This window comes from Synchiropus splendidus, chromosome 14 (assembly GCF_027744825.2).
Source record: "Synchiropus splendidus isolate RoL2022-P1 chromosome 14, RoL_Sspl_1.0, whole genome shotgun sequence".
Classification (NCBI taxonomy): domain Eukaryota; kingdom Metazoa; phylum Chordata; class Actinopteri; order Syngnathiformes; family Callionymidae; genus Synchiropus; species Synchiropus splendidus.
In genome coordinates this window covers 3,100,739-3,126,386 of record NC_071347.1, presented here as the reverse complement: position 1 = coordinate 3,126,386, position 25,648 = coordinate 3,100,739, and the positions used below count along the sequence as shown (strand labels likewise).

The window sequence follows — 25,648 nt, the reverse complement described above, 5'->3', positions numbered from 1 at the left end:
ACACAGAGGATTTACAGGAAGTTGATGATGGCACTGGGGTTTGCTTTTCTTGTGTTTACCCCCTCAGTCACACATCAGTATTACCAAAACAGTCCCCACCTGCTCCACCCTGCCTGCACTCTCTTCTTTAGCGTCATTATTGTGAATGATTGACCCATAACCCACTTCTTTGTCGTTCCGGTTTTCTAATGACAGGGGAAAAAATACTTGTTTTGGAGGCCTAGCCAAAAAACATTCTGAACAGTCTGACCTGTGTAATGGTTCAGGTCTTCCTCAGCGTCAAAAGAGAAAAATAGAAGACGAGACAAGACGATGTGGGGAGAAAGAACTGCTCTTGGTTTAATTAACAGACATGGAGACACGACCATCACACTTCAGGACAGGAGTAGTGGGTGCCAAACCCAACTGTTACACCTGTCAAACATCATCCTTCTCTAAGTAGATACAGTTACTGGGTTTTCAAATGGCAAATAAGAGGCGAATGACAACAGTTTGTCTTTGTAGGTATGATTTCCTTTGAGTCTTCAAGGCTCTTTGACCCAGTCCCTTCGATCTTTCTCCTTTGTTTTGTTTTTCTAATCCCTCTTAATCCTTCTCCTTCATATCTCGTCACCAGTAGAAGTTTGTCGAACTCTTGCGTCTCATGCATCTTGGTCATTGAAACATCTGATCGGGTCCCTCATCCGTGTTGCATGCATGAAGCGTAAGTTAATCCTTCAATATTGAGCTGTATTCTTGTTTCAATACTTTAACTCTATTGAGTGCTGTTTCCTGATTGAACCAGACTTTAAGGGGTTCTATCTTCTTTTAGTGGTGACGAGGACCTAATTCAGTCCTGTATACCGTTATTGTTTTTTAGTTTAATTTTGAATTTGCTTTGAGTTTTTGTGAATTTATGCTCACAGGCTGGCAGTATTATTTTCCATTGAAGATTTGCTTTGTCTTTATGTGTATTTCATGTCTATATATCTCTATATTCTGATGCAAGATACTCCTCATTTCATTTTCATTGATGTTCTTGCATCAGCTCTCCTTCCACACATTCACGTCTCATTTTCACTTAGTGACATCACTGTTTTTCTCCCTCCTGCTCAGTTTGTATGATTTGGTCTGTCATTTTTTTTTTCTTTTTTTTTTTTTTTTTTCTTTGGGCCCTATAATTCACTCTGCTGTTGCAGATGTTTTTAACCTCATAGGACCAGAGCTTTTCTTGAGTTTAGCTTTTTTGCAAAGTTTGGAAAGTTGTGTTTGCAAAGAAGAATGACCTTTTTGGTGGATAATTCTAACTAATATGTCAGATGCCTATGTCATCTGAAGCTGGAGACTTCATTGTACATATTGCATGGACGCTAGATTCATGATCAAAACTTGAACAGAATGTTCAACGAACTATCCTGTTATGTTTCCATTCAGGGGTTGCACAAGTCTTGTCTTTGTATGTGCTTGCGGTCCTTCCTACTGTTTTCTCACTGAAATGGCACAACAAGATGGTGTGGGCAGTGTCACTAAATGTGGCTGTTTGATCAACATTTTAAAAACAAAGTACCATGGCAGTGAGGACAAAAATGTCATCTGCACATTTGTGGTTGCGGATCTCATGGTGTGGTTTGATTCAGCCTCTTGGTGAACCTGCCATAAACCGACTTACCACTTGATGCCTTAATGACTTGTAATGACTCATGTATTTAATATAATATATAGAAACACATATAATATAAATAATATACATTCCATATTATTTTTTGGCTACTAAATTGTGCCACAAATTCACACTTCATTTTTGTATGCATTCATGGTTTTTATTCTCCAGTGTGAGCCCAGCCTCTCACCTGAAACCTAACCATCCAATAGAAATGGCATAGCTGAACCAGGACTCTTAACCAAACTTCAACCCAGTTATAATGACCTGGTCTTCAGCCTCAAACTGAGTTTTAACCTTGTGGAGAAATGTGCCACAAAGCAAAATGTCCTCACAAGTAGGTGTTTCAAAGTTCGTATACTGGCTACAAATGCAGCCTTCCGTTGATGATGCATGGGCATCTTCATGGAGCAAAAATATTTTCCTTCCAAAATGGGGCATGGACCACCATGACTGAAACGCATGGACCTTTGAAGGGCTTTAAATGGCAATTGGCATTTTATGGCATGTAAAATGAAAACGAGTGCCAACCCATGGCTTACCTAACGCCACCTTCTCTCTTTTACATGACGTGCTCCCCACAGCGTCAGGAAATGACACGCAAAGGTTGAACATGTGCTTCAATTGAAAGCCCAGTGCATCAACATGCAATGCTGAAGGCTGCCATCTCCGTCAGTATTGGACGCTAAAGTCCACTTTCCTAACATCCATTATTAATTATTTATTATGAGATGTGAAATGAGGATGTATTGCAAAATTAGATGTCAAGTTTTAACAAAGAGATTGAACTGTATCTTCTCCCGAATTGAAACAGTTGAATTTAAGTCAAGCGAGGGTGGGTTTCTGCCTCTGTGCCACAAATGCTGATTCTCATACTTGGTCCAACTTCTTTGGCATGTGCCCTCAGGGAGTGATGGTTTTCTGTCAGGTCAGCAGATTTCTCCAAGAGGGTGAATTCTACTGAACCAGACAGAGAGACCATTTAAAAGGGTCAAGAACCCTTCAAAAGTGTTATGGATGTATTAACTGATGAGGTGGCACTTTGAGCCTACAGTATTATAGCATCGTAATTTTGTAGAATTTGGAAAACCGTAACTGATGATGATGATTAAAACGAATGACACATCTCACTTTGCATGTAATGAGTCTATATATCATTAGGTTTCACATTTGAAGTTGAATTGCTATGCACAATATCCTCATTCGCTGAGTTTCAACTGAATATTAGTGATGGGCTGATGAGGCTTCATGAAACAGTGTCTTTATTTTCAGAGCCAACTAGGTGGCGCTCTCTGCTCAAAAATCTTTGGATTTGAACAGCCATTTCAATGAAACTTCCCTCATTTTTAAACCAACAATGGCACCTACTGAGCCCTAGAAATAAGGACACTGTTTCACGAAGCCTCACTGGCCCATCAGTACTGAATACAGTGGTACCTCGGTTCTCGACCACAATCGAAATCTGAATCGATTTTTCCCATTACAATTAATGGAAAAAGCAATAATGCGTTCCAAGCCTTAAAGTAGGCTTTTGTTGGAGTGAATGTAGAGTGTCTGCTGCAGGTGCTTTTTACCTCAATATGAAGAAAAAACAGTCAGTAAAAGTAGCTAATGGGACGCGTCTGCATACAGAGGCTGCGTTATACACAAAAACAAAGCGCATCGTGGCTTAGCTGATCGGTCCGCGCGTTATGTTTTTTCCGGCTTTTTTCGGGGGCATTTGAGTTCTGGATCTTAGTTTTGTTCGGACTCCAATTTGTTCGAATTCCGGGACGTTTGAAAACCGAGGTACCACTGTATGTAACATAACAGTTTAATTAACATCTAATAAAATTAAAAAATATATATTTTGTGTCCCAGTAAAAGCTTTTTGGACACTGATACTGAGCTCACTGAAAATATCAACACAAAATCTTTCATGAACTCTTCCATTATAATGAGCAGCAAATGGTCGTTGCAAACAACAGAGTCTGCAGTTTGGTGGTCAGTGCAGCCGAAACCCCACACTTTACCTCACATTAGAGGAGATAAACTTAATTCTTTGACCGGGAACTGGCCACCGTGGTGTATCCTTGTGTACTGAATGTCAGTCATTCAATTTTCTCATTTCCTGAAAAGTTTCATCAGAATCCAGCTATCACTTGGAACATGTCATTTGGAACATGGACAGACAAACCGTCATAGAAAACATTGGTAGAGGTGATTGAAATTCTTCTTCTCCCTTGCTCGTGTCTATGTAGCATATAGTGACCGAAGATTAGAAATTAAACATGAAAAACTCACCCCCTCTCACATCTTGTCCATGGTTGGTAGAACATGACTCGTGATAACAGAAAAGCTAAGTAAAGCTATTTATGCAACGTCACACCTGGCAGTGTGCTGTTTCTTTGTGGCCAGCTTCTTAATAATTTATGCATCAGCACAAGTAACGTCGAGCAATATGTGGAATAATTGCATGAACCTTTCTTTTCTGTCACTCAGCTCACAGATTCTGTCTGGACTTGCTAATGACACACAGGCTTTTAACAGCAATCCGTGATTTTCTTTTTTTGGAAGAAATGTGACAGTTTTCTACTCTTGAAACAACTGACTCATGAAACGATGTAAAGCCTTCACATTGCCCTCATTCAAATACAGAGGACAGTCATGAAAGGTGTCGGTGAGGTGATGTGGAAGCAAAGAGGATTTGTGTGAACAACTTACACATATAAGTCGTGTTGGCACCGAGCTTGTGAGAAATTCATGCTTGAACTCAATGACTTCAATACCAACCGTATCATGACAGGTGCCGGGGCAAATAAGGACAGAAGTGTGGTGGAAATTGAATCAACAGCAAAAGGCTCCCATTCAATTATAAATAAAATACAGTAGTTAAAAATAAAGTAGTATTTTGCATTATGATGTGGTTTCGTGAAACCTCAACAGTACGGGAGTGCTGTCTCAACATTCATTTTTTGAGACCACTAGAGGGCATTGACTATAATCTTTACCTCTTTAAGCACACCTTCACATCATTTGCAAATCCAAGAGTGCCGCCTGCTGAGGTCTGAAAGCAATTACACTGTTTCACGAAACCTCATCAGCCCATCATTAGATTAGAGTAGATTAGAATGTCTTGGTTGAGTCGATGAAGTCAAATAAACTGGGACTGGGCGTACAGCAGAGAAGTGTTGGGCACCCACCAATATGAATTTGGATATGCTCTTTCTTTTTTGTTTGTTTTGTTTCAAAATTAACGTACATTTGTTTTTTCTGAAATTCAAAAACAAAAGAATTAACAGTTCCTTGATTTTTTCCTATTCAGTCTTTCCCTCGTCATGTTTCCAAGGCATTTTTGCGTTGTTTGAATTAAAGGGAAAAGAGGTGCGAAATTAAGACACTGCACTGGGGCCACAGTCCAGCCATTCTTTGGTCTCATACATGACATTTTGTGAAGGAGAAAAAAACATTGCCAGTGTGCTGCAATGCTGCCGCGCCATATAGCTAGTCTGGATATACACTAGCACATGAAGCCGCCAGTCACAACAGTGGACCAAGGACAGAACTAACAGCGTTCTATGAATGTGTGAGTCTTGAAAAGGTGAACAGCTTTGCCTACTTAAAGCTTCACAGATGATGTGATACAGTTACAGACCAAGTTTCTTTCTTTTCTGTTTTTTTTTTTTTTTCTTTTAATACTTCATGGTGTATAATTATCCCCACACTGTCACATTCTGCTTTTCTGGGGACACTTCCTGTTTTCCCATTTTGTTTTTCCTGAAAAAAAAAAAGCACCTGTTAAACCTCCTGCTCTCCCTGAGGTACACAGTATGCCAGAGCATCTTTGCAACATCAGCTTTGTAGTGATGGTTCTCATGTTTCTCCTCCTTATTTTTTTCATTCACTCTTTCATACTGTGTTGTACATATTTAGTTTGAAACACCTAATGGTGTTTCTTTAATATTCTTAGAGTCTGGACTTTGAGACTCCATCTTGGTCAGTGTATGAGTGTCTGCACATTTTTCTGTTTTTTCTTATGTCTCAATAAATAAATCGCTGGAACCCATAAATACGTATTAATCAAGAGTGATGCAGCAAGAGATGCAGCAGCCAGAACAGTGCTTCCAGTCACTTGAAGTGTCGTATTGGTGTCGTAAGTGAGTCAAATATGTTTTGACAACATAAAAAAAACAAGAGCTAATTTGAGCACACATTCACAATGAGCTTTCAGTGTTATGAGGATATGATTCTCCTGTCATCAGTGGTTTCAAACCCCGACATTCAGCCAAGCACAGGACATTTTGCCACTGACGTCACAACATGGCACGTGGTTTTCCAGCCTCTGCCCCACAGAACTGTTTTTTTGCAGTGACAAGTCTGTCATCATTATATTGCAAAATTAAAAGAGGTCAATATCGTGTCACCGGCAGTTTATGGGTACATATTTATTTCCATTTGGAAACTATCATGCTTGTAAAACAAGAGTCATTGTATGTTTTTCACCATTCAATTCTCAATGGAAATTTGTTTTCTCTCTTTATTTCAATATTGGGCTCTTCTAATGAGTCATTATTTTAAAAGTAATTTTTGTCCCTCAAAAATAAATAGTACAACCTTTTTAATACCTTGAAAAAAAATCTTTGTTTTTGCCCATAGTTTCCAAGTTGCATTTCCCCTTAAGGCAATCTATCAATACTCACCACTTAATAAGATCCTCCAATATATACAACATGGAGAGCCTTTAAATATAATGTATTTAAAACATATGTACAGTATATATATATATATATATATATATATATATATAAACATAGAAAATCAAGTCACGATTACCCTGGCAAAATGGGACTTGCATGCTGTGTAGTAGTATATTTGGTCCGTCTTTTGGCTTGATGGCCAGTCACCCCAGTCTCAGTATAAAGTGGACTCTTACTGAATGAAATCGACCAACCCCGCACTGAAATGTGTTATTATGAGAGGTTTGTGGAGCCCTGTAGTCATCGCTGGAATATTTTTCAGCCACGTGTTAAAAGGTTGAAGGTCAGCCCCAGGAGTTCAAAGTTCGGCAGCTCAAGTTCACGAGTCTCTGATTCCCCTGTCATGACATTCGTTGCAGCAATCATGACAGCGAGCTCTTTTTCGAGACAAATCTGGTTCATGAAAAGAGATGAATATTGCCTATGCAATCAAAAGTAATGTTCCGACGTCATATTGTTGTATATCAATAAAGACCGAAATGTTGTTGCCCTAATATAGTGATGTGTTTTTTGTGCAATGACAATAAACAAAAGTCTAAGTCTAAATACAATACAGTGGAGTGGGAGATACACAGACACACATCAGAAGGTACAATGTAATGTAAATGCGTTCCATGAATGGTTGGATGACGAATGGTTATTTCCTGTAAACGTCGTGGGTGACGATTCACTCTTTCCACATCGCACTCGGCTGCTGCGCGGGTGGGTGATGGCGTTCAAACCTTCACCTAATACCTCTGTCCCTCATATTGATCCCGAGAAAACAACGATTTTAAGGTTTAAAAAGTCGTATGAAGGAGTGAATGAAACCCGGCGAAGGGAGATGGGCGTTTATAAACAGAGAGCACATTGCCTTCCTTCATGTATGAGCCAACCCATTCGCGTCGGCCTTATAGTGGAACATACCAAATACCTCATTTATGGGGGACTTTGGGATTCAGTGGAACGCTATTCAGCAAAAACACATTTTACTTTGATGATTCGCGTTGGACCATCCTATTCATTTGCCTTCAAAATAATAGAAAATGGTCGATATATGGCTTTATAATGAGAATGGAAAAAGATTTAACGGTGCGCCTTCACAGACACCCCTATCAGCCCCAGTGATCCTGAGGCTCGCGGGCAGGAGAGCGCGTCCGCGTCAGGTTTGACTACACTGGTACACCGACAGTCAGTGATCATGTCTGTCCCGTGTATGTGCTCTCACAATTTCATCCCTTGAGACTCGTCTTCACACTAAAGGAGAACTTTTACATCGTCGGGTGAGTAGCAGCTCGGGCATCTTCACCGGACTCCGATGTAGGCTCTCTCTTGCACTGTAAATGTGCGCGAGGCTGGCGTGGTTCCGATGCGGTGGGCGAGCGTATGATGAAATGTTTCACGGGCATGTCGTGGAGCCGCGTAATTCATGCGCATCCACGAGGGGGGCATTGTACACGGACACGTGCGCTGCCCTCCATCACTCTCACTCTCCATCCTCTGGAGGATGGAGTGTCGGAGTGATGTCCGGCTTCACCGTCACTCCTTCACATGGCCATCAATGAACCGTGGGCGCGTGTGCTTCATTTTCACGCCAGTCGATGCCGCGTCCTCCCCGGAGCCGCATTGAAGGTTACTCAGCAGCATCCGAGTGGTGCGTTCATGGGGTTATGAAACAACGGCCTTTGCCTCTCACTGAACAGGCGAGTCTGGAAGCTGAGAAATGGATCTTAGAATCGCGTCATTGTTTTATAGGCTGAGGGAGGGGTATGGTGTGGCGTTGGCTTTACTTTAACCCTTCACTGTTTAAGATGAGCAAATGATGATTTTTCAAGAGATGTGGCGCATTTCAGCATCCCCTGCCTGGATCCACCCTTGGATCCGTTCCCGTATATTGCGTGGATGTCGTGTGGCAGTTGAGTGTTTCTCTCCCACGCCTTGTAGGGCAGCGGCGGAAAGGTGTGTTTGGGTTCGTATGCAAATGGTATTTTCATCATTTATTCAAGAAGCTGGAAACTTGATCCAGTCTGCACCTCCTGACCATGTGCAGAGGACAGTCATGAAAAGTGTGGGTGAGGTGATGCGGCTCTACCACAAAGTCCCAAACGGTGTCACATTTTTTTCAATTGAAATGTTAGTTCTTTATTTTAACATTGTCCAACTTGAATTCATTGCAACCCTTTTTTCTCTCCTTTCGACTGGTTATTCTTTGAGAGCGGCTAGAGCCTACTTGGGATACTTGGGATGGGGGACTCGGGGCGGAAGCGACCGTTTAATAAAGTCATCCATGTTTACCGTTAGTACACGTCAGTGTTTTACCAAATACTGACTTCTCATCTTCAAGCGCAAATAATTTAGGTCAACTGGTTTTGTCTTCTTGCTGCTGCCTACTCACAGTTACGTCTGCCAGAAACAGAAATGAATAATTATGCAACATACCATGCATCATTACACTTCCTGTCTTTGGGTCTTAAGTAAAGGGAGAAAGGTGTGATTCACAGTGATGTGAAGCACTGATGAAGACTACAAAAAATCTTGAGGCAAATGATGATGAGGTTTCATGAAACAGTGTTATGATTTTCAGAGCCCACCAGATGGCGCTGCTGAAAAATGTCTGGAATTGAACAACAGAATGAAACCTCACTCTTAAACGGAGAGTGCCATCTAGTGGCCTCTGGAATTTTGGACACTTCCATCAACGCTGCAATGCTGTTTCTTGATACCTCATCTACCTATCACTCTGGGTTTCCATTAAGCATTGAGCTTTTTTCCTCTATTGTCAGCAAAACCATGGACATATTTAACTTGGCTTCATTCATCACACACTGTTGTTCATTTGTAGTACTCTGATGGGAGTGTTGATGGTTTTGATGGTGAAAACAAAAAGTGCTGTCGCAATTGAAGCATACAGAAAACGTTATGCAATGAAGTGGATTACACATGGAGATGAGTTAACTGAATGATGAAACCCGCCAGTAATTGCTGGAATTGTTGTTGTAAACAATTGCATTGGCTGAAACTTGAACACAAACTTGAGTTTGAACTCTGAGCCTCAGCATCCCATGGCAAACTCTAGTCTGACAACAACAATCAGTCATGTTTAAATGCATTTTTTTGTGACTTGTTTTAAAGTCAAATACTGTGTTTACACAGAACAAGGGAGATTAGGTGTAGAATTATGTCCAAAACTGAAGCAGTTATGTCATGTATCTGATTGCTGATATTGAACGGAGACACACATTATCTGTTCAGATGGAAATGTCCTTCACCTTCCTTATTTAATGCCAGTGACCTTCTCTTTCCCTCTGCTTCATAGATATTTGCTGATAATGAGGAAGTAAAAACTCTCCGAGCTTCAAGACCAAAGACTGTTTAACCTGATCTACGTGCCTGACCATCGTCTTCATCACCGACCGTGTCTGTGTCCACCCTACGACAAAGACTTTCCACCCACTGTACTTGTTTGCGTTGTCAAATGCCCAAAAACAGCAAGGCCGTCAAGAGAGAGCTTGACGACGATGTCAAAGAGTCTGTCAAAGACCTTCTGTCCAACGAAGACGCCAGCGACGATCCCTTCAAGAAGAGCTCGTTGATTGTCAACAACCATGACGTTGAAGGCGATGTGGAGGGGGGAGGCTCTGACAGTGAGGAGGAGGAGCGCCCTGCCTGGAACAGCAAGCTGCAGTACATCCTGGCCCAGGTGGGCTTCTCTGTAGGCCTTGGCAACGTCTGGAGGTTCCCCTACCTGTGCCAGAAGAATGGAGGAGGTGAGCTCCTTGTCCTTGGAATATGCTTTATTTAGGTTGCTTCACAAGAGTAGAGGTCTTTATGTGTGCTGCTTAGCATAGTGGTTTCAGAAGAAGAAAAGAGATCCAACAATAAAGCTACAACCTTTATCATTACGATATGAAGGTGTTTTGAAATATAAAAATACCAAACCATTTCAAAAGCGATAGTTATGCAAATAAGCTATTAGGGAGCTATTGTGAAGAAAATGTGTATGAATACGTTATTAGAATGTGCTTCTTTTTGGAATTATTAGAAGCAGATTAAGGACTAGTGTAAAATGTGGTACTGAGGCCTAAATGTCTAAATAATTAAAGATAATGTGAACAGCCACAGTCTTCAGATGTGTGCAACTGCATTTAAAGTACACACCCTTTCACTGTACCTGTGGCACTGACCTAGACTCTCAATCCAGTTTAATACCATGTGGGTGTCATCCTTCCAGGAGAGTCTGTTGTGACACATGGCTGTGTGTAACGACTGTCATCATCTCCTTAACAATAATTGGGGGAAACAAAAGAATGACCAAGTGTGGGACTAGCGCTGTTAACTCATAAATCAAACACTTGGTCCCCTTCCAAGGGTGTGTTTGTGTTTGAGCATGTATGAGTCAGCAGTTCCATTCGTACCCAAACATCCACAGCCAACTGCAGCATATATATATGTATATATATGTATATAATTTTCAGACACCTCTGCTGGCAACAGGGCGTTTGCAGTTGTCTGTAGTGATACACAATTATCCAAAAGTGTTTCACTTTTCCAGCATTACAGCATGTAGTTGACAGTTATGACCTAATTAAGTCACCATGTTGGTCATCAGTTTAGTCAGAGTAAGGAAATACAGTTGACCGTTAAACTTTGTTAGTCACCATCGTCTTAATCCTGTCTGGTTCGTGTAATTCGTGGCGCTACCATCCCTACTTCATTTTTCAGTTGACTTTTTTCAGCATCAGTTTGTCTGCAGGTTATGTATTCACAGGGCTGTGTGTAAATGTGGATTCCCTTTCAGTAACAGATGCATCTTTTGCACACAATACAGTGTAGATGGCAGAAGTTCACCTCTCAATATGAACATATTACACCATGGGAGTGGAGATGTGTTGGATGATGAGATCTGAGGTCTTGAAAATGGACTGTAGCTACTTATTTAATGCTTATGTCAACGACACCTCCAGGCCATCCCGACTCATATGGTCCACTAACCCTATATTGTCAAGCACATTGGGTCCTTTGATGTTACACATCTATTTCTTTTGTGAAGCAAGGGATTATGCTGTGTCAACTAAATCAGAGTGTCGCAGCTTTCTGACACACTCTGATGCAGAAAGCTCGCCTTTTCATGGTCAAATGAGCAGTCAGGTACATAAAACAATATATACCAGTCTGTCCATACTTAGAAGAGGTAAAGGAAAACAAATCAAACAGAACTAAAGCATGTGCTCCAGTAAGCACATTCATCTTCTCATCTTCTCTCACACCCCAGGCAGGCAGTAGTTTTACTCTGTCTCAGTAGTTTGACATTTACCACAGCAGCCTGAATTGAAGAAACAATACTTTTTGGCGCCAAGTTTTGTGGTTGCTGTAAGTTAAGGCAGTTCAGTTTCAGATCTGCAGAAGCATTGAAGAGGTTCTCCGCCTTAGATGATGCAATTCACCAGACAGCCTTAACAGAGCTGATGAAGTGAACGTCTCACAAAAGACAGCAAGAAAAATAATCTGAGTAAATTTTGATATTTTGTTTCATGTTTTGGGACAATAAACTCCTTCAGTAGTTCATTAGTCTTTGCAGCATGAAAGGGAACTGGTGGGAAAAAAACATTTCCATTCAGTCATGCATACATCATTTTCACTGCATTCAATTCCTCCATTTATTAAAGTGGATGTCTAATGTAAATAGTAATATCAAGAGCTGCTAGAAAGGGGAAGTGGACAGTTTTAACAGGTCTGCAGGAAATGACTTAGGGTCATCACAGCGACACAGAAAGAAGCTCCAGCGTGTGTGTTTGCTTGAGGTAACAGAGCGTGGTCGTGAACTGGGGTCTGTTTTAAACACTCAAGCCTCCCTGCTGTGCCCATCTGTAATGAGATTACTGGTAATATGGCAAGGCCTTGGCTGGTGTGTGTGCGCGCGCGTGTTTATTCTCTGCATCTCTGCTTCCCTCACACCTGGAAGTCCTTGGCCATGTGCCGCTGTGCTACCTTTCATCAGCCGAGCGGAGTTTCTGGTTGAGGGAGAAACCAGAGTGAGACTGACTGAGCGCGTTTTCATTCAGACTACCGGTGTCAGTGAGTCACCCAAAGGAGTCAAAAAGCAGATTTATTCTCAATTAAGTTAGAGCTGTGAGCTGCTTACTTTGGAGTTTACTTTAATATCGATGTCTTTGTAGGGTCTTCTGATATAAGATAATGTTTTTTTTTTGTTCTATAATAAATCATACCACAGACAGACTGATCCCGTATTCACACAGTGAGGAAACAGAAAATGGTTTTGAACTATAAGTCAAAAGTCTTTGAGTTATTTAAGGTTGTTTGCTTTCTCAGAGCAAAAGAAAGTGACCCAGAAGGAGATTGTAATGGGAGGAAAATGACAATGGAGGTTTGAAGCGAACACACATACACATACATCATCCTGTAAGAGACGTCCCAACCTGGGAGGGACGACAGGATCTCTTCAAACATCCTGCCAGGTGAAACAACAAACACTTATGAAGACTGTATGAAAGCGCCTTCAAAAAACAGTGCAAACATGGTGCCGTCAGTGACTCACTGCAAATATTAAATATAGTCTTGGCTAAATATAGTGACTAATCCCACTCATTTAGAAAATGTGTTTCTACCTGATGAACTGGCGAAATGTTCTGATTTTTGTTGCAAATATGAATTCGGGGAAGTAGCCACTTGGAGTCTCTTATGGCTCGATTAGACCCCAGAGTTCATGGCCAACAAATGGGACTCATGTGGGAGAACACGGCCACTGAATAAAAATATTTACAATAGGACGTAGTTCAGTTTTTTTCTAAAGGCCTGCAGTGGGTCTGCCTTGTGGTCCACTTCCAGTGAAACATTTCTGAAAAAGAGAAGAGATTCAGTGCCTTTACAGTTACACGCCTATTATGCACGTGTGTTGAGTTACTCACCATGGCACGGACACACAGACTACACCGATGCCGCTTTACATGCGCGTATGTGAGGCTAACAGTCTCGCACTTAACCGCCATATGATGAAGAACGTGCTCCTACTAGAGCTGCGCAAATGATGATGATTTATTTACACTGTCATTTTACACTTAAAGCTGTTCACACATTATTAAAATAAAGCAATAAAAAATGTATAGACTAACATGAATAATTGCGATGAATCCGATTATCAACAAAATAAGAGTAATAAAATAATCTTTCACTGATGTGAAGTTTCCCATGACTGTATAAATGCAAACTGATAGCACCTACATATGAAACATGTCAATTGAAGTTGCAATTTTTTTGTGCAAAATTACTCAGTTGATGCTAAACTGAGTATGAGCCCAGGCTCTTTTGTCGCTATGTGAGTCAAACTTCCTAGTGAAAAATTATTAACAATGTATGTACGGTGTAAATGTATTTTGAAGTGATTGAGGCTTTTCATTTTCTTCATTTTCTTTGTTAGTGTTGGGGTCGGAATTTACCTAGGAAAGCCAGTTGAGAAAAAGCACTCACATAAGTAGAATATTGACCGCTCTTTTCAGCAGCAAATTATCATCACCACCCATGTGACAGGAAGCAGACAAGCACATGGTATCAACCGCCATCTTGTCTGAACAAAGGCTCTCAGGTTGTGTGGTTTTCTTTGCCGTCATGTGCCTGGCAGTCTTCGTGTCACAAGAGATGTGCCTCTGTTTCAGTGCGCCACGCGGTTACAGCATGTCTCAACCTTAGTCATTCGCCCTCAGACTTTAATGGTACTGCAGGGAAGCACTCCCCTCTGTAATTAAGGTAATTTTAGAGTGGCTTTTTGGCAGAATGCTGAATAATTGCACCACAGGATTTCAGACCAGACCCCAGTTCATGACCAAACTGTCTGATGTCGTCCGAAAGATTCATCCTGAATGATGTCTTTCTGTTATCATCACATCTTCAGCATTTCACTGATGTCCGCAAGTGCGTGGAGGTAAGATATCGGCAGTGTGTGTTTTGCTCCGTCCGTTAAAGTCTAAAGCTTGAGACCAGAGGTCAGGGTAGAACTGTTGAACATTGACCCGTCAAAGCTTTCTGCCCAGACTGACCTCCTCAGAGTGGTAACTTGGTCTGTTTCTGTCCACAGGAGCTTATCTGGTGCCCTATGTAATACTGCTGATTTTGATTGGCATTCCACTGTTCTTCCTGGAGCTGGCTGTTGGACAGCGCATCCGCAGGGGCAGCATCGGAGTGTGGAACTATATTAGCCCCCGGCTGGGAGGCATCGGCTTTGCCAGCTGTTTGGTGAGTATTGCCAAAGTAATCCAGATCGGTTGTGTTAGATGTTGATGCCTATGATACACTGCTGGCCAAAAGACGTCTTGAAGTGGACACCCGGATTGAACTAAGAAAATGGGGTCTATAAACAAGAATGAGGTCGACCCGAATACACAGATCATTACATTACTGTTTTGTTTTCACTGATGACACTGGGGGAATTCATGAAGCTCAACTTGTGAAAGAGTTGAGGAAGGCATCGGTGTTGGACTTGAATCGCACACTACTGAATCCAGGCTTTAGTCCCGTTGAGAGACGTTGGCTTTGTGCTGTGGTCTGACTCGTTCAGAGGAAATGGTTGTAAACAAATCTAGTGGCATCACAGATGCCAGAGATAACTGAGTGCCGTACTCACTAGAGTCCAACGAAATGTTGTGGGGTGTGTTTTGACTAGGCGATATATTGCTGCTGCTCAGTCCTATTAGTCCTAGTGTCACAGCAATGATAGAAGAGCTCTAGTATTGTAAAACTGTCCCATGTTACTCCTATGGTACGTAGTTTCACTCTGGAAATGTCTTCTCGATGGTCCTGCGGAACCGTCACCATGGTGGGAACGTGCTTCCCATATGGATTACTATGCAGAAGAATTATCAACGTGACAACATAAAGTAGACACACAGGGACGTGGCAGGACACTGATGCAAGTACTGAGGGAAGACTGCATCAACAACAGCCCGATTTCACAGCAGAACTCTTCAGTGAGAGTAAGCTGGCGGTTGCACTGAGAAAGAAGATAATACACCAAATTATCAGGAGTGTCTGAGTGGCGGTATCACGTTGATGAGTCACAATGAAGCAGAACCAAGGACAGTTTTGATTCAAACTGCCTCAACAATCTCTGGTAAATGTGAAGCATGTGACTGACCGAAAGCAGCTTCGGTTTTCAACGTATTGTGAAGTAATCCTTGTATTCTCACTCAAAATGCATATTTAATTGAAGGTTGTCACTTTTTTACGTCGATGGTTCTCACATGCAATATACTGGTTCGTAAGCAGTAGAGTGTTTTGTGCAGTAGCAAAGTGTTTCACCACAACACCACAGCATGAACACACGCCATCCTGAAGTGAACAACGGGAGCTAAATATGTCTCTTTATTAAGCACATCATGAAATGGATTAATCCCCTGATTTGAGGGCTACATTTTAAATTTTAAATCCATGAAGTTTTTCATTTAATATTTGAATCTGAAATGTGCGCGTCGGACAAAGATGAGCACTTGAGGTGTAGATAACTTTAATGTCGGTGATCAGGCAATGAACTGCAGCTGTTCATTTCTTATTCAAAGAAAATGTGTGTAGGACAAATATGTAATAACAACCATGGTATGAGAATGGTCTCTATTATTGAAGAAGAGAATGATTTATTTTGAAATGTGTGATTCCTTATTGTCTTTTGCAGGTTTGTTTCTTCGTGGCGCTGTACTACAACGTCATCATCAGCTGGAGTCTTTTCTACTTCTCCCAGTCCTTCCAGCAGCCACTGCCATGGAACGAGTGTCCAGTGGTCAACACCACCATCGGTGAGCTTGGCGAGCTTCAAGCGCGCGAGAAGTCCCAGTGATATTTACCAGGTGTGTTTGCTTTAAGATCCGGAGTGCGAGAAAAGCTCGGCCACCACCTACTACTGGTACCGCCAGGCGCTGGACATCACAGACACTGTATCAGAAAGTGGAGGACTCAACTGGAAGATGACCCTGTGTCTGCTGGTTGCCTGGGCTGTGGTGTGTCTTGCTATGATCAAAGGGATCCAGTCTTCTGGGAAAGTAAGATTTTTTTTTTAATCCTTAGCCAACTTCCTACATCTTTTTTTCTATTTCTGTGGGATGTTCTGGGTTTGTTTGACCTCAGGTAGCCCTTCTAATATAGCTCTCAATTCTCTGTGCGGGCAACAGACCAGGGCTGCTGAAGGTCACTGTTCTTTATGTCATGGCTGCTTCTATCATTCTCTGTTTAGATTTGTGAATCCACTCACAGAAGGTGGGTAAGTGTTGAGGTCTGTACCTGGAATGAATCGTCTGTGCTGTAGTTTCAGATGGAGCTCATGTGATTCCTGTGAGGGATTTCTTAGCTCAGCAGAGCGTAGCTGACAGTAGCTGACTTGCCTCCGGGAAGATTATTCCTCAGTTTAAAGACTGCTCAAAGACTCACTCGACTCATTTTCTTACCGGTGATCTTTTTTTATCACCCTCTACTCCCAAGTGTCATATGACGAGCATTAGCTGCCGGAGTCCTCGGGTTCTGCTCAAGCCATTAAAAAAAAAAATCACCCAGTTTAATCTTCAAGGAAAAAATCTTTGATGCTATGGTCATTTGATTTTGGGTGTTATCCCCTCAGGGCTACAGTGTCGAGTGAAAATGTGCCTTTTGGCGTCATATTTGTGTCCCTCTAAGTCTGAACGAGGTGTGTTTATTCAGCAGGATTAAGTCTATTAAGTCTTTTTTTGTTTGAGTGCAGAGGTTGAGAAGGATTAACACCTATGTTACTATTAAAAGTTTGGGCACACTTCTCTTTCCAGATTAGCTGCTGGTGTTTGCTTCTGAGAGAAGCTGTGCATTTGATCGTAGCCACTGCGAAATGTGTTGCATATTTCACTCTTGACTAGCCAGTCAATTTTTTCTGCTTATGTCTAATAGCTAATGAGAAAACAAGCAACATTAATACTGATGAATGGGAGTTTACCAACCTGTCAGAATTCATCATGAAGACCAGGGTGCCATCCTCCATCCAGACATGTGACCTTTGCCAGTTTACTCCTGTTGACTTTAAAGGAGCGCTGTCATAACTGCAATGCTGCAATGCTACCTGATCTTTAGCTAATATATCTTCAGATAAGGACAAACGTTCACCAAATGTTGAATGTTACACATGGCATACATTTTTGTGGTCCACTGCTCAAAGGTTTGGTAAACATTGTGACTTCCTTGATCATACTCGCGCCTCATTTCACACCAGAAAGACTTGGTTTTGAAACTCATTGTGACCTGATGAGCTCTCCGGACAGGTTTTCATTCCTGACGTTGCATGAAGCAGCAAACTGTCAAAATGGCGGGAAGTGTGGCCACAGATACTTCAGACTGCAGCCACCTGCTCTCCTGTCTGGCAGCCAAAAAATGAAGACAGACGCCTGACACAATAGAGCCAAGTTAATCTGGGCAGTCTCAGACACTCCATTCCGTCAACATTCACCATCTTCGTGTGAGGCAATGCCACTGATAACCACAATCAGGGCCGGGTGACACTGACACTGAGACACTCTCCCCTCCGGCTTCCATTCAAGACATTCAGAATTCCAAAGATATGAAGCCTTGTCCCACCCGGTTTGTACAGAGCTGATAACCAACAGTCCTGATTTGGCCTGTCTGAGGCGCGAAGAAAGGAGCGTGTCTGCTTCGACATGTCTTTGATGTTGAACACAGGACCAAAGAATATTAATGGGCGCGCCTCCGTCCCAGCTCACAAAAGCTTTTTTTCCCCACCAAATATCCCGTCTGCAATCTGCATTTGTGTGCCGGTAGGTGGGTGGGCGCGAAAGGGATCAGACCACGTTGGTAACCATGGCTACACGCGCTCTTTTTGGCTTGGCTGTATTGTGAAGAGTGGCAGATATTGGAGGAGTGGGGGGGCTTTTTTGGCGTATGATGTAAAAGAGGGAATTCAGTCACTGTGGTTTTGCTCAATGTAAAAAAAAGTTTCATTTAAAAAAATGAATATAATGAAATAAATTAAAGTATTTTTCTGTTTTTTAACAGACGTGCAAATGACTAGAGGTCAAAATGAAATGTATAATCTTGAAATGGTTGTTCACTTTATGGTATGAGAATCAAAAATTGTTATATTCGAAGGAAAGCAACGCAACAATGCGGTCTTATTCATAGTAAAGTCCTATAAAAGGTGCCTGGCTTGTGGTGGTCTCTAGTATAGTTTTCCCAAGTCCTGCCACAAGCAGTCCATCGTGCTTCTTCCTTATGCAACCTGGACGACCTGGAAACACAAACCCTTTCCAATGAATCAAAACTATTCATGACTCAACCACCCAAATATTCCGCACATACCCACACCCCTCAGCCCCCTGGCCGCTTAGCTGCTGACTCAAATCATATATATATATATATATATATATATATATAAAATGAAAAATGCAAAACAACTGAATTCATTTTCATCAAATGAGCTCACTGTCTGACCTTGCAGGGGAACAACAATTCCTAAACTCTAATAGTCATATTTAATGTGGTAATGAGTCAAGCACTATTGTTAGGCTTCCAGAAAGAAGAGTTTGTCATGAATGAGTGAGTCATCGACAACTGAGGACAAATACGTTGGGAAAGAGTGAGAGGAATTAAAGTAGGTCAGACATGCTGCGATCCTTTCAAAAGGTTCGTATCCTGCGTTATGCTAAGTCTGAATGAAAAGTCATTGGTGGTGGATGGGATTGAAATAAAAAAAGATGGTGATCAATTATGGAGACAAGTCAGACTCAAGTTCAATAATCAATAACTAGTTGTTCTCCTCTCTGACAGGTGATGTACTTCAGCTCACTCTTCCCCTACGTGGTGCTGATCTGCTTCCTGGTTCAGGCACTACTGCTCGAAGGTTCTGTGGATGGGATTCGACACATGTTCACACCCAAGGTACGGTACTCGCTCTCCCCTGTCAATGAGAACACGTGTCAAGAGATTAGCACGTGCCGCTGTCCATTAAAGTTTCCATAGCGCAATATTTACCACAATATTTATGGGAATCCTTCAATGAAAATGAAGTTAATATCAATTTGACAAACCGACATATCTACAGGTATTTTCCACCATCTGAATCTGACCAAAGATTCCCTGTTTACAAGACGGATTCAGAGATGCTCTTTCATCACATCTGGACCAAACTGACATGTGCAGCGTGTTAATAGTCGGAAGCGTAGGAGATACGTCCTGGATCTGTTTGTCCGCAGCCATCTGAGCCGATCAGATCATATAATTGTAATACCGATGATATTACAAACGATCAAAACAATTTCAAATGGCATGGCGTGTACCTCGTTCAGCTGGAAAAAACAGCAATGGAGCTTCTAGTTGGCGATACTTTAGATTCAAGACTTGTCAGTTCTGTTGGTCGGTGGGAGCACGACAAGTCCTTTTCACTGCTCACCCGAACTGCTGCTGGAGCAGTGAGAAATGTGCTGTTCTACTGGCAACCTCCAGACCCAGACTGGTCCATCAGATTGCTAGATGGAAATGCGTGATTCAACACTCCCGCGAAGGCGTCTCCACTGCTCTATAGTCCAGTGGAGCCCTGCTTTACACTAGTGATGGGTAAATGAGGCACAATGGCACACTGGGTCGATACAGTCACCGAAATACTGACACCTGCTGGACATTAAAAATCCCTGCAGGCAGCCAACTTAACAGAATTAATTGACACCGATTTGATGACCCTCTGTATACAATAATATCATTTAAGTATTTGACTTCATATTGTATTATTCCATCTCTAAATAATGTGAACATGTCTCATAATGTGAAAATAATGTGAATGAGGATGCTTGTGGAATTTTTGTTTTTACAAATTTATACATAAAAAAAGTGACCACATTAATTCTATTGCATTTCTGGCAAAAAATAATGTGAATAGTGAACTAAAAGTTACCTTGAAATTAATTTGAATTGGAATGGAACAAGACAAAACATGGAGATTGAAATAAATACATTAATTTCCAATAAGAGATCAAAATGGTCCCAGAGAGAACATGCGTTTCCCCTGGAGCTGCTCCATAATCCACAAAGACGTTCACAAGGAACCATGAGATTAGATTGTTTCAGATGTTGCTTCCTGTTGACAGATGTGCTTCCTTGCACACCAATGTGGGGATTGCTCTGTGAGCTCGTGGCTCTGCACTATATGGCTTGGCCATGGAAGCCCATTCCACGAAGCTCTCTACTCTCTCAAGGCCACATGAAGTTTGGAGCTTTGTACCAATTGACTGTGCAGAAAGTTGGCGACCTCTTATCCACTGACCCAGTCAGTGGATGCTGTTTACATGGCTGACCACTTAGTGGCTGAGCTGCTGTTGTCCCAAAACTCCATGTTCTTATAATAAAGCTGACGGTTGACTGTGGAATATTTAGGAGCGAGGAAATTTCACGACTGGATTTGTTGCATAGGTGGCATTCTATGACAGTTCCACGCTGGAATTCACGATTACTTTTGGCAATACAGTGTGTATTATGTTCATATCAAATCTTGTTGGATATTACGATTCAGCCAAACTATTATCGGGATATGAAGATGAGACCATGTGGCTCAGCCGTAGCAGGGCTGCAAAACATATTTTCGAATTAGTGCCTCAATTTTAACTAGGCTGATCTGAAGCTCATGCAGTACAAGTCTCGTGTGAAGTCGTGTCCTCCGGTGACCCTAGTTCACCTCTCTTCCTCGGACCCCTCAAGCCCTGGGCCGTAGCCTTGGGAGAACTGCTGTTGAGATAAGTCGACGCGTTGGCAAGTGACTTTAAACCACGTTCCAATTTTTGGGAAGCCTTCAAAAACCTCAGAATATTCCCATGAAGACGTTGTCCTCGTCTGAACCCAGAGAGGAAATGTAAGCAGCGATAGGCTGGCTCCTCTGCAGTCACAATCCAATGGCTCCCTCACACACGTGAAGCTGAAGGGTGCGGTTGCCATGGAAACTGGCGCGAGCGCCACTTTTATGTAACTTGACAGTCAGGACTCAGCGTGGTGCGTCTGCTGTGTTTAGTCTGTTACTGATCAAGACCAGAATCAAGATGATTGATCGCTGATCGTGTGAAATTGCCTCAACTGTTTCACTGACTTTAAATAGTTTAATGCTTTTTCTTTCCCATTTCCCACCACAGCAACTGAAATAAAACCTGGAGGAGCAGGTTCATTTAATAGCTCAACCGTTGAACGTCAGTCGGCCAGAAGAGCACGGCTGTGTGTCCTTCAAACGTCACTGCTGTGTTGCGCCTCTGAACCATTCAAACCAGCTCAGCTTGCACATGTGCTTGTCAGAGTAGTTGACCATTGTCAATATGGGATGCTTTAGCAGTGAGATTGGTTGTCCCAGGGCCCGAGAACAAGTCGCCACATTCTTCATTATGACGGCACATTTGATCTGATCTTCAACGGTGTTCACGTTCAATAAGGTAACGTGCTCTTGTGGTTCCTACTGTGGTGCAGTTGGAGATGATGCTGGAGGTGAAGGTGTGGCGGGAGGCGGCCACACAGGTCTTCTTCGCTCTGGGTCTGGGATTCGGAGGCGTCATCGCCTTCTCCAGCTACAACAAGCGTGACAACAACTGCCACTTTGACGCCGTGCTGGTGGCCTTCATCAACTTCTTTACCTCAGTGCTGGCAACGCTGGTGGTCTTCGCCGTGCTGGGCTTCAAAGCCAACGTGATGATCAAGAAATGCGTGGAAAGGTGGGCCAGATAAACACCTGTTTACCTCGAGTAGCTCAATATCAATCTGCTGAGAATGATGAACGTCTGACTGCGAGCAAAATAAGATTTCAAATATCTAAACATTATTTAATTTTGTAAAGAGAAAATCAAATTGTGTCTCTGTGTGAACCACCTTTAGCTTTCATGGGCCATGACTGGCAGGTAGTTTCTTTGAGTTTTCTCCACAAGCATCTCGAGTGTGAGCTGGGCGGAGACACAGGTCCGTTGTCAATGGTGTGTTTTGTATTTCCTCTTAGCAACATAGAAATAATGAGGACCATGGAGCCAAGCCTAGTGCCCACTCTCAACCTGACTCAGGCCAGCAATGAGACCTACCAGCAGATGTTCAGCGAGCTCCAGCGACTGACGGAGAACAACATCAGCAGACTGGGGTTGCAGAACTGCGACATAGAGGCTGAGTTCAATAAGGTCAGAGAAGCGTGCTTGGTTGGTCTGCATTTCCACCGTGCACCTGCTCACTTCCCCCGCCCCCCTTCTTTCCCTCAGTCGGTCCAGGGCACCGGTCTGGCCTTCATTGCCTTCACTGAGGCCATGACCCATTTCCCTGCACCCCCTTTCTGGTCCATCATGTTCTTCTTCATGCTCATAAACCTGGGACTGGGCAGCATGTTCGGAACCATCGAGGGGATTCTCACCCCTCTGATCGACAACTTCAAAGTCCGGAAGGAGTTTCTCACATGTGAGTCACATGACCACCCCTGCTCCAGGTGTGTTTTGAGTGAGCGTAACCCCCGGCTCTGTCCCACAGTGGGCTGCTGTGTGCTGGCCTTTGTCATCGGCCTCATGTTCGTCCAGCGGTCAGGCAACTACTTTGTCGCCATGTTTGATGACTACTCCGCGACTCTGCCGCTGCTCATTGTGGTCATTCTGGAGAACATCGCGATTGCCTGGGTCTACGGCATCGACAAGTGGGTGACTGACACATTTTGACTGTTGCATGTTTGCACTGTGTGTCTATCAGCATGTACCCGTGGCACGAATAAGTCAGTGTTCACCAAAAATCACTTCTACTTTTACAAGATGAGCTCTCAAGTGTTGTGTGTTCCACTGTACTGTGCTGCCTTTCGCTTGAGAGTAGCGTTGACTGCTCTCTGCTTTCTAATTCTCTGTGGGCGGGGCATTTCTGCCAATGACTAATGCCTTTATTTTTTCCATTTACTGTTAAAAAAGTGCATCTGTTGACACTCATCTTGGATGTCTGGTTTGTGATATATGACCTACAAAGACTGCAGTGAGTCAGTAAAAACCTGGCGTTGATGGTGATGTCTGTGGTGCGGTCGCATAATCTCAGCACAGCACACAACAACTCTGTCCCAGCAGAGCGAGACGCTTGTCTGCCCAGCCAGTTATGTAGTGGGAGGACATGTGACAAGACAAAGTGGAAACTACAAAAGGCTAAAACAGTTTTACACTTTACACTTTTTTTATTTATTTTAGAATTTAGCCACTTCATATATTATGGATAATATTTGCCACAAGAAGCAACGTTTATCAATTGGAATGAATTTGCTATATTACTGAATCAAATGATGGACCCATACATACATTTAAACAACAAAATATTGTTTATTTTGCATCAGTTTGACAATAGCACAATAAATCACAATGGTGACTATATTCAAGTTTTTATATCACCTTGTTTAAACTAAAGCTCTTTTAATGTCTTGAAAATATTTGTATTGAATTTGTTGTTGAATTTAAATTTTATGAGAATTTCAAGTACATTCTGAGTAGTGGGAACCCTGGTCATTGTGTAGTGAAAAAGCAAACAGATGCTTTTGTTTGCTTTTGTTCAGGGATTCCTCCATGTTTGTTGTTGTTGTTATCATCCTAGCCGCCAAGTGTCTTGTGCATCAGTGTGATCAGTGGACCAGGAACTGCTGCACTTACAAAGGTTCCCTGTTGTCTAGAGAGCAAACTGTTAAATACATTTTTTGTTGTAATTTATTAATCATAATTAACTCATGTAGGTCCCATCACTAGTTGAAACACTAAGTTAATTTCTTAGCTGGACGTGGAAAGCAATGTAATGTTTGCACTTTAGCTTCATGAGCAAACGCCTATAACTCTTTTGGTGCTCAGTATTATCTGTAACAAACCGGCTTTCTTGTTCTGGCACAGGTTCTTCGAGGACTTGCGGGACATGCTGGGGTTCACCCCGTACCGCTTCTACTACTACATGTGGAAGTTTGTGACACCAGTCCTGCTCCTGCTGCTTCTGGGCTCCAGCTTCGTTCAGCTGGTCATGCAGCCGCTCCAATACAACTCCTGGGACCAGAACAAGGTGAGTCCCGGGGGGGGTCGGGGAGGGTCCCGGAAAACTTCAAAGCAGGTTCTGCGGCGAGACAAAAACAGGATGTTTTGCTCCTGCCTCCAAGCCCATGTTTGATCGCATCAGGGGAGGAGAACATCTTGTTCAGGTTTCAGCGCTGTCGAGCTCCTCCCCTCAACTGCAGCTACGCCTCCAGTTGACAAGAAACAATGAAACGTTTATTTCAATCGTATGTTAAAAGAAGCGGAGCCACCAGCTGTAGATCGAAAACACATCAGTGAAAACACATGAGAAGATAGAAGACAGAACTGTCCGATTAAAAGCGATAGAAAGCGTCTTCTGTCATCCTCCCGTTTTGTTACTCTGTGCATGTCTCCTGCAGGCCAAGGAGGAGATGAAGTCCTACCCAGCGTGGGCTATAGTGATCTGCATCTCTCTGGTGGTTCTGGCCATCCTGCCTGTGCCCACAATCCTGTGCCTGCGCTACTTCAAGGTCATCACCGGCAAGAGCAACAGCCACTCGGCCGTCTCCTACTCCAAAGCCCGCATGATCAAAGACGTGGGCGTCCCTGGCGAGGAGGACGATGACGCCAGCCTCATCAAAGGCAAGATGCCCAGCGAGGCGCCGTCACCCATGCCCGGCATCTATCGCAAGCAAAGCGGCCACGCCTCTGGGCCTGACGGAGACGCCCCCAACGGCTGCTATGGGATCGGCTACCTGATGGCCGACTCCCCCGACATGCCCGAGTCAGACTTATAGTTTGACCGCTCCGCCTCCCGTGTCGCTGTGCGTTTATGAAATGTGTATCTGACCTTTTCTCTGTAGACGTCGTAGCTGCTTCGTCTCTGAACCTTTTAAACTCTGTCTTCTTCCCTGGAGGCTGGAGACACTCTTGTCACGACCCCAAACTGCTGCTCAAGTCACGTTTGAAGACCATTTTAAATTAAAATCTTTTGAAACCATGGCGCCCTTGTTCAAAACAAGAGTGCCCGAATCACTTATATATGTTTATGGAATACATCACGTTGTATATTTAAGGTATTCTGTAAATATAGTATAAATACTATAAATATATTTATCTTGGTTTTTGAAACATGTTTTTAAGGTTCAGGCATCATTCAGACCCTTCCCTCTTTTCTTCTTTTTTTAAACTAACGTCTGTGTAAATATTGTCCATGAAATGGCTTCAATTGCAAATTGTCTTTTTTTCCCCCCTTCAAAACAAATAAACACTGGTCCAAATTAAAACCAGGCGTTTGTTCTACA

The 25,648-nt window shown here is 42.7% G+C and overlaps 1 protein-coding gene across 2 annotated transcripts; it reads left to right on the top strand.

Moving 5' to 3' along the window:
- The first annotated feature begins 578 nt into the window (after window positions 1–578).
- Window positions 579–25,630, top strand: slc6a15 (solute carrier family 6 member 15). 2 transcript variants are annotated; one of them, XM_053884643.1, is made up of 12 exons: window positions 579–703; window positions 9,671–10,121; window positions 14,444–14,601; window positions 16,034–16,154; window positions 16,222–16,397; window positions 19,156–19,266; window positions 21,826–22,067; window positions 22,346–22,517; window positions 22,596–22,788; window positions 22,858–23,017; window positions 24,231–24,393; window positions 24,764–25,630. In XM_053884643.1, exons 2-12 carry the CDS (start codon window positions 9,830–9,832, stop codon window positions 25,139–25,141), a joined length of 2,166 nt encoding a protein of 721 aa, XP_053740618.1. In that variant the 5' UTR covers window positions 579–703; window positions 9,671–9,829; the 3' UTR covers window positions 25,142–25,630. The 2 variants fall into 2 exon arrangements, with proteins under 2 accessions (XP_053740618.1, XP_053740617.1); XM_053884642.1 differs by lacking the exon at window positions 579–703 and adding an exon at window positions 7,483–7,637.
- Window positions 25,631–25,648: the final 18 nt, after the last annotated feature.

What these genes read in the sequence shown, in the direction of transcription:
- slc6a15 (XM_053884643.1), top strand. Translation starts at nt 9,830, where the DNA reads ATGCCCAAAAACAGCAAGGCCGTCAAGAGAGAGCTTGACGACGATGTC. An exon ending in TAGAGGCTGAGTTCAATAAG is followed by an intron (nt 22,518 to 22,595) that starts GTCAGAGAAGCG and finishes TCTTTCCCTCAG; the next exon opens with TCGGTCCAGGGCACCGGTCT. An exon ending in TGGGTCTACGGCATCGACAA is followed by an intron (nt 23,018 to 24,230) that starts GTGGGTGACTGA and finishes GTTCTGGCACAG; the next exon opens with GTTCTTCGAGGACTTGCGGG.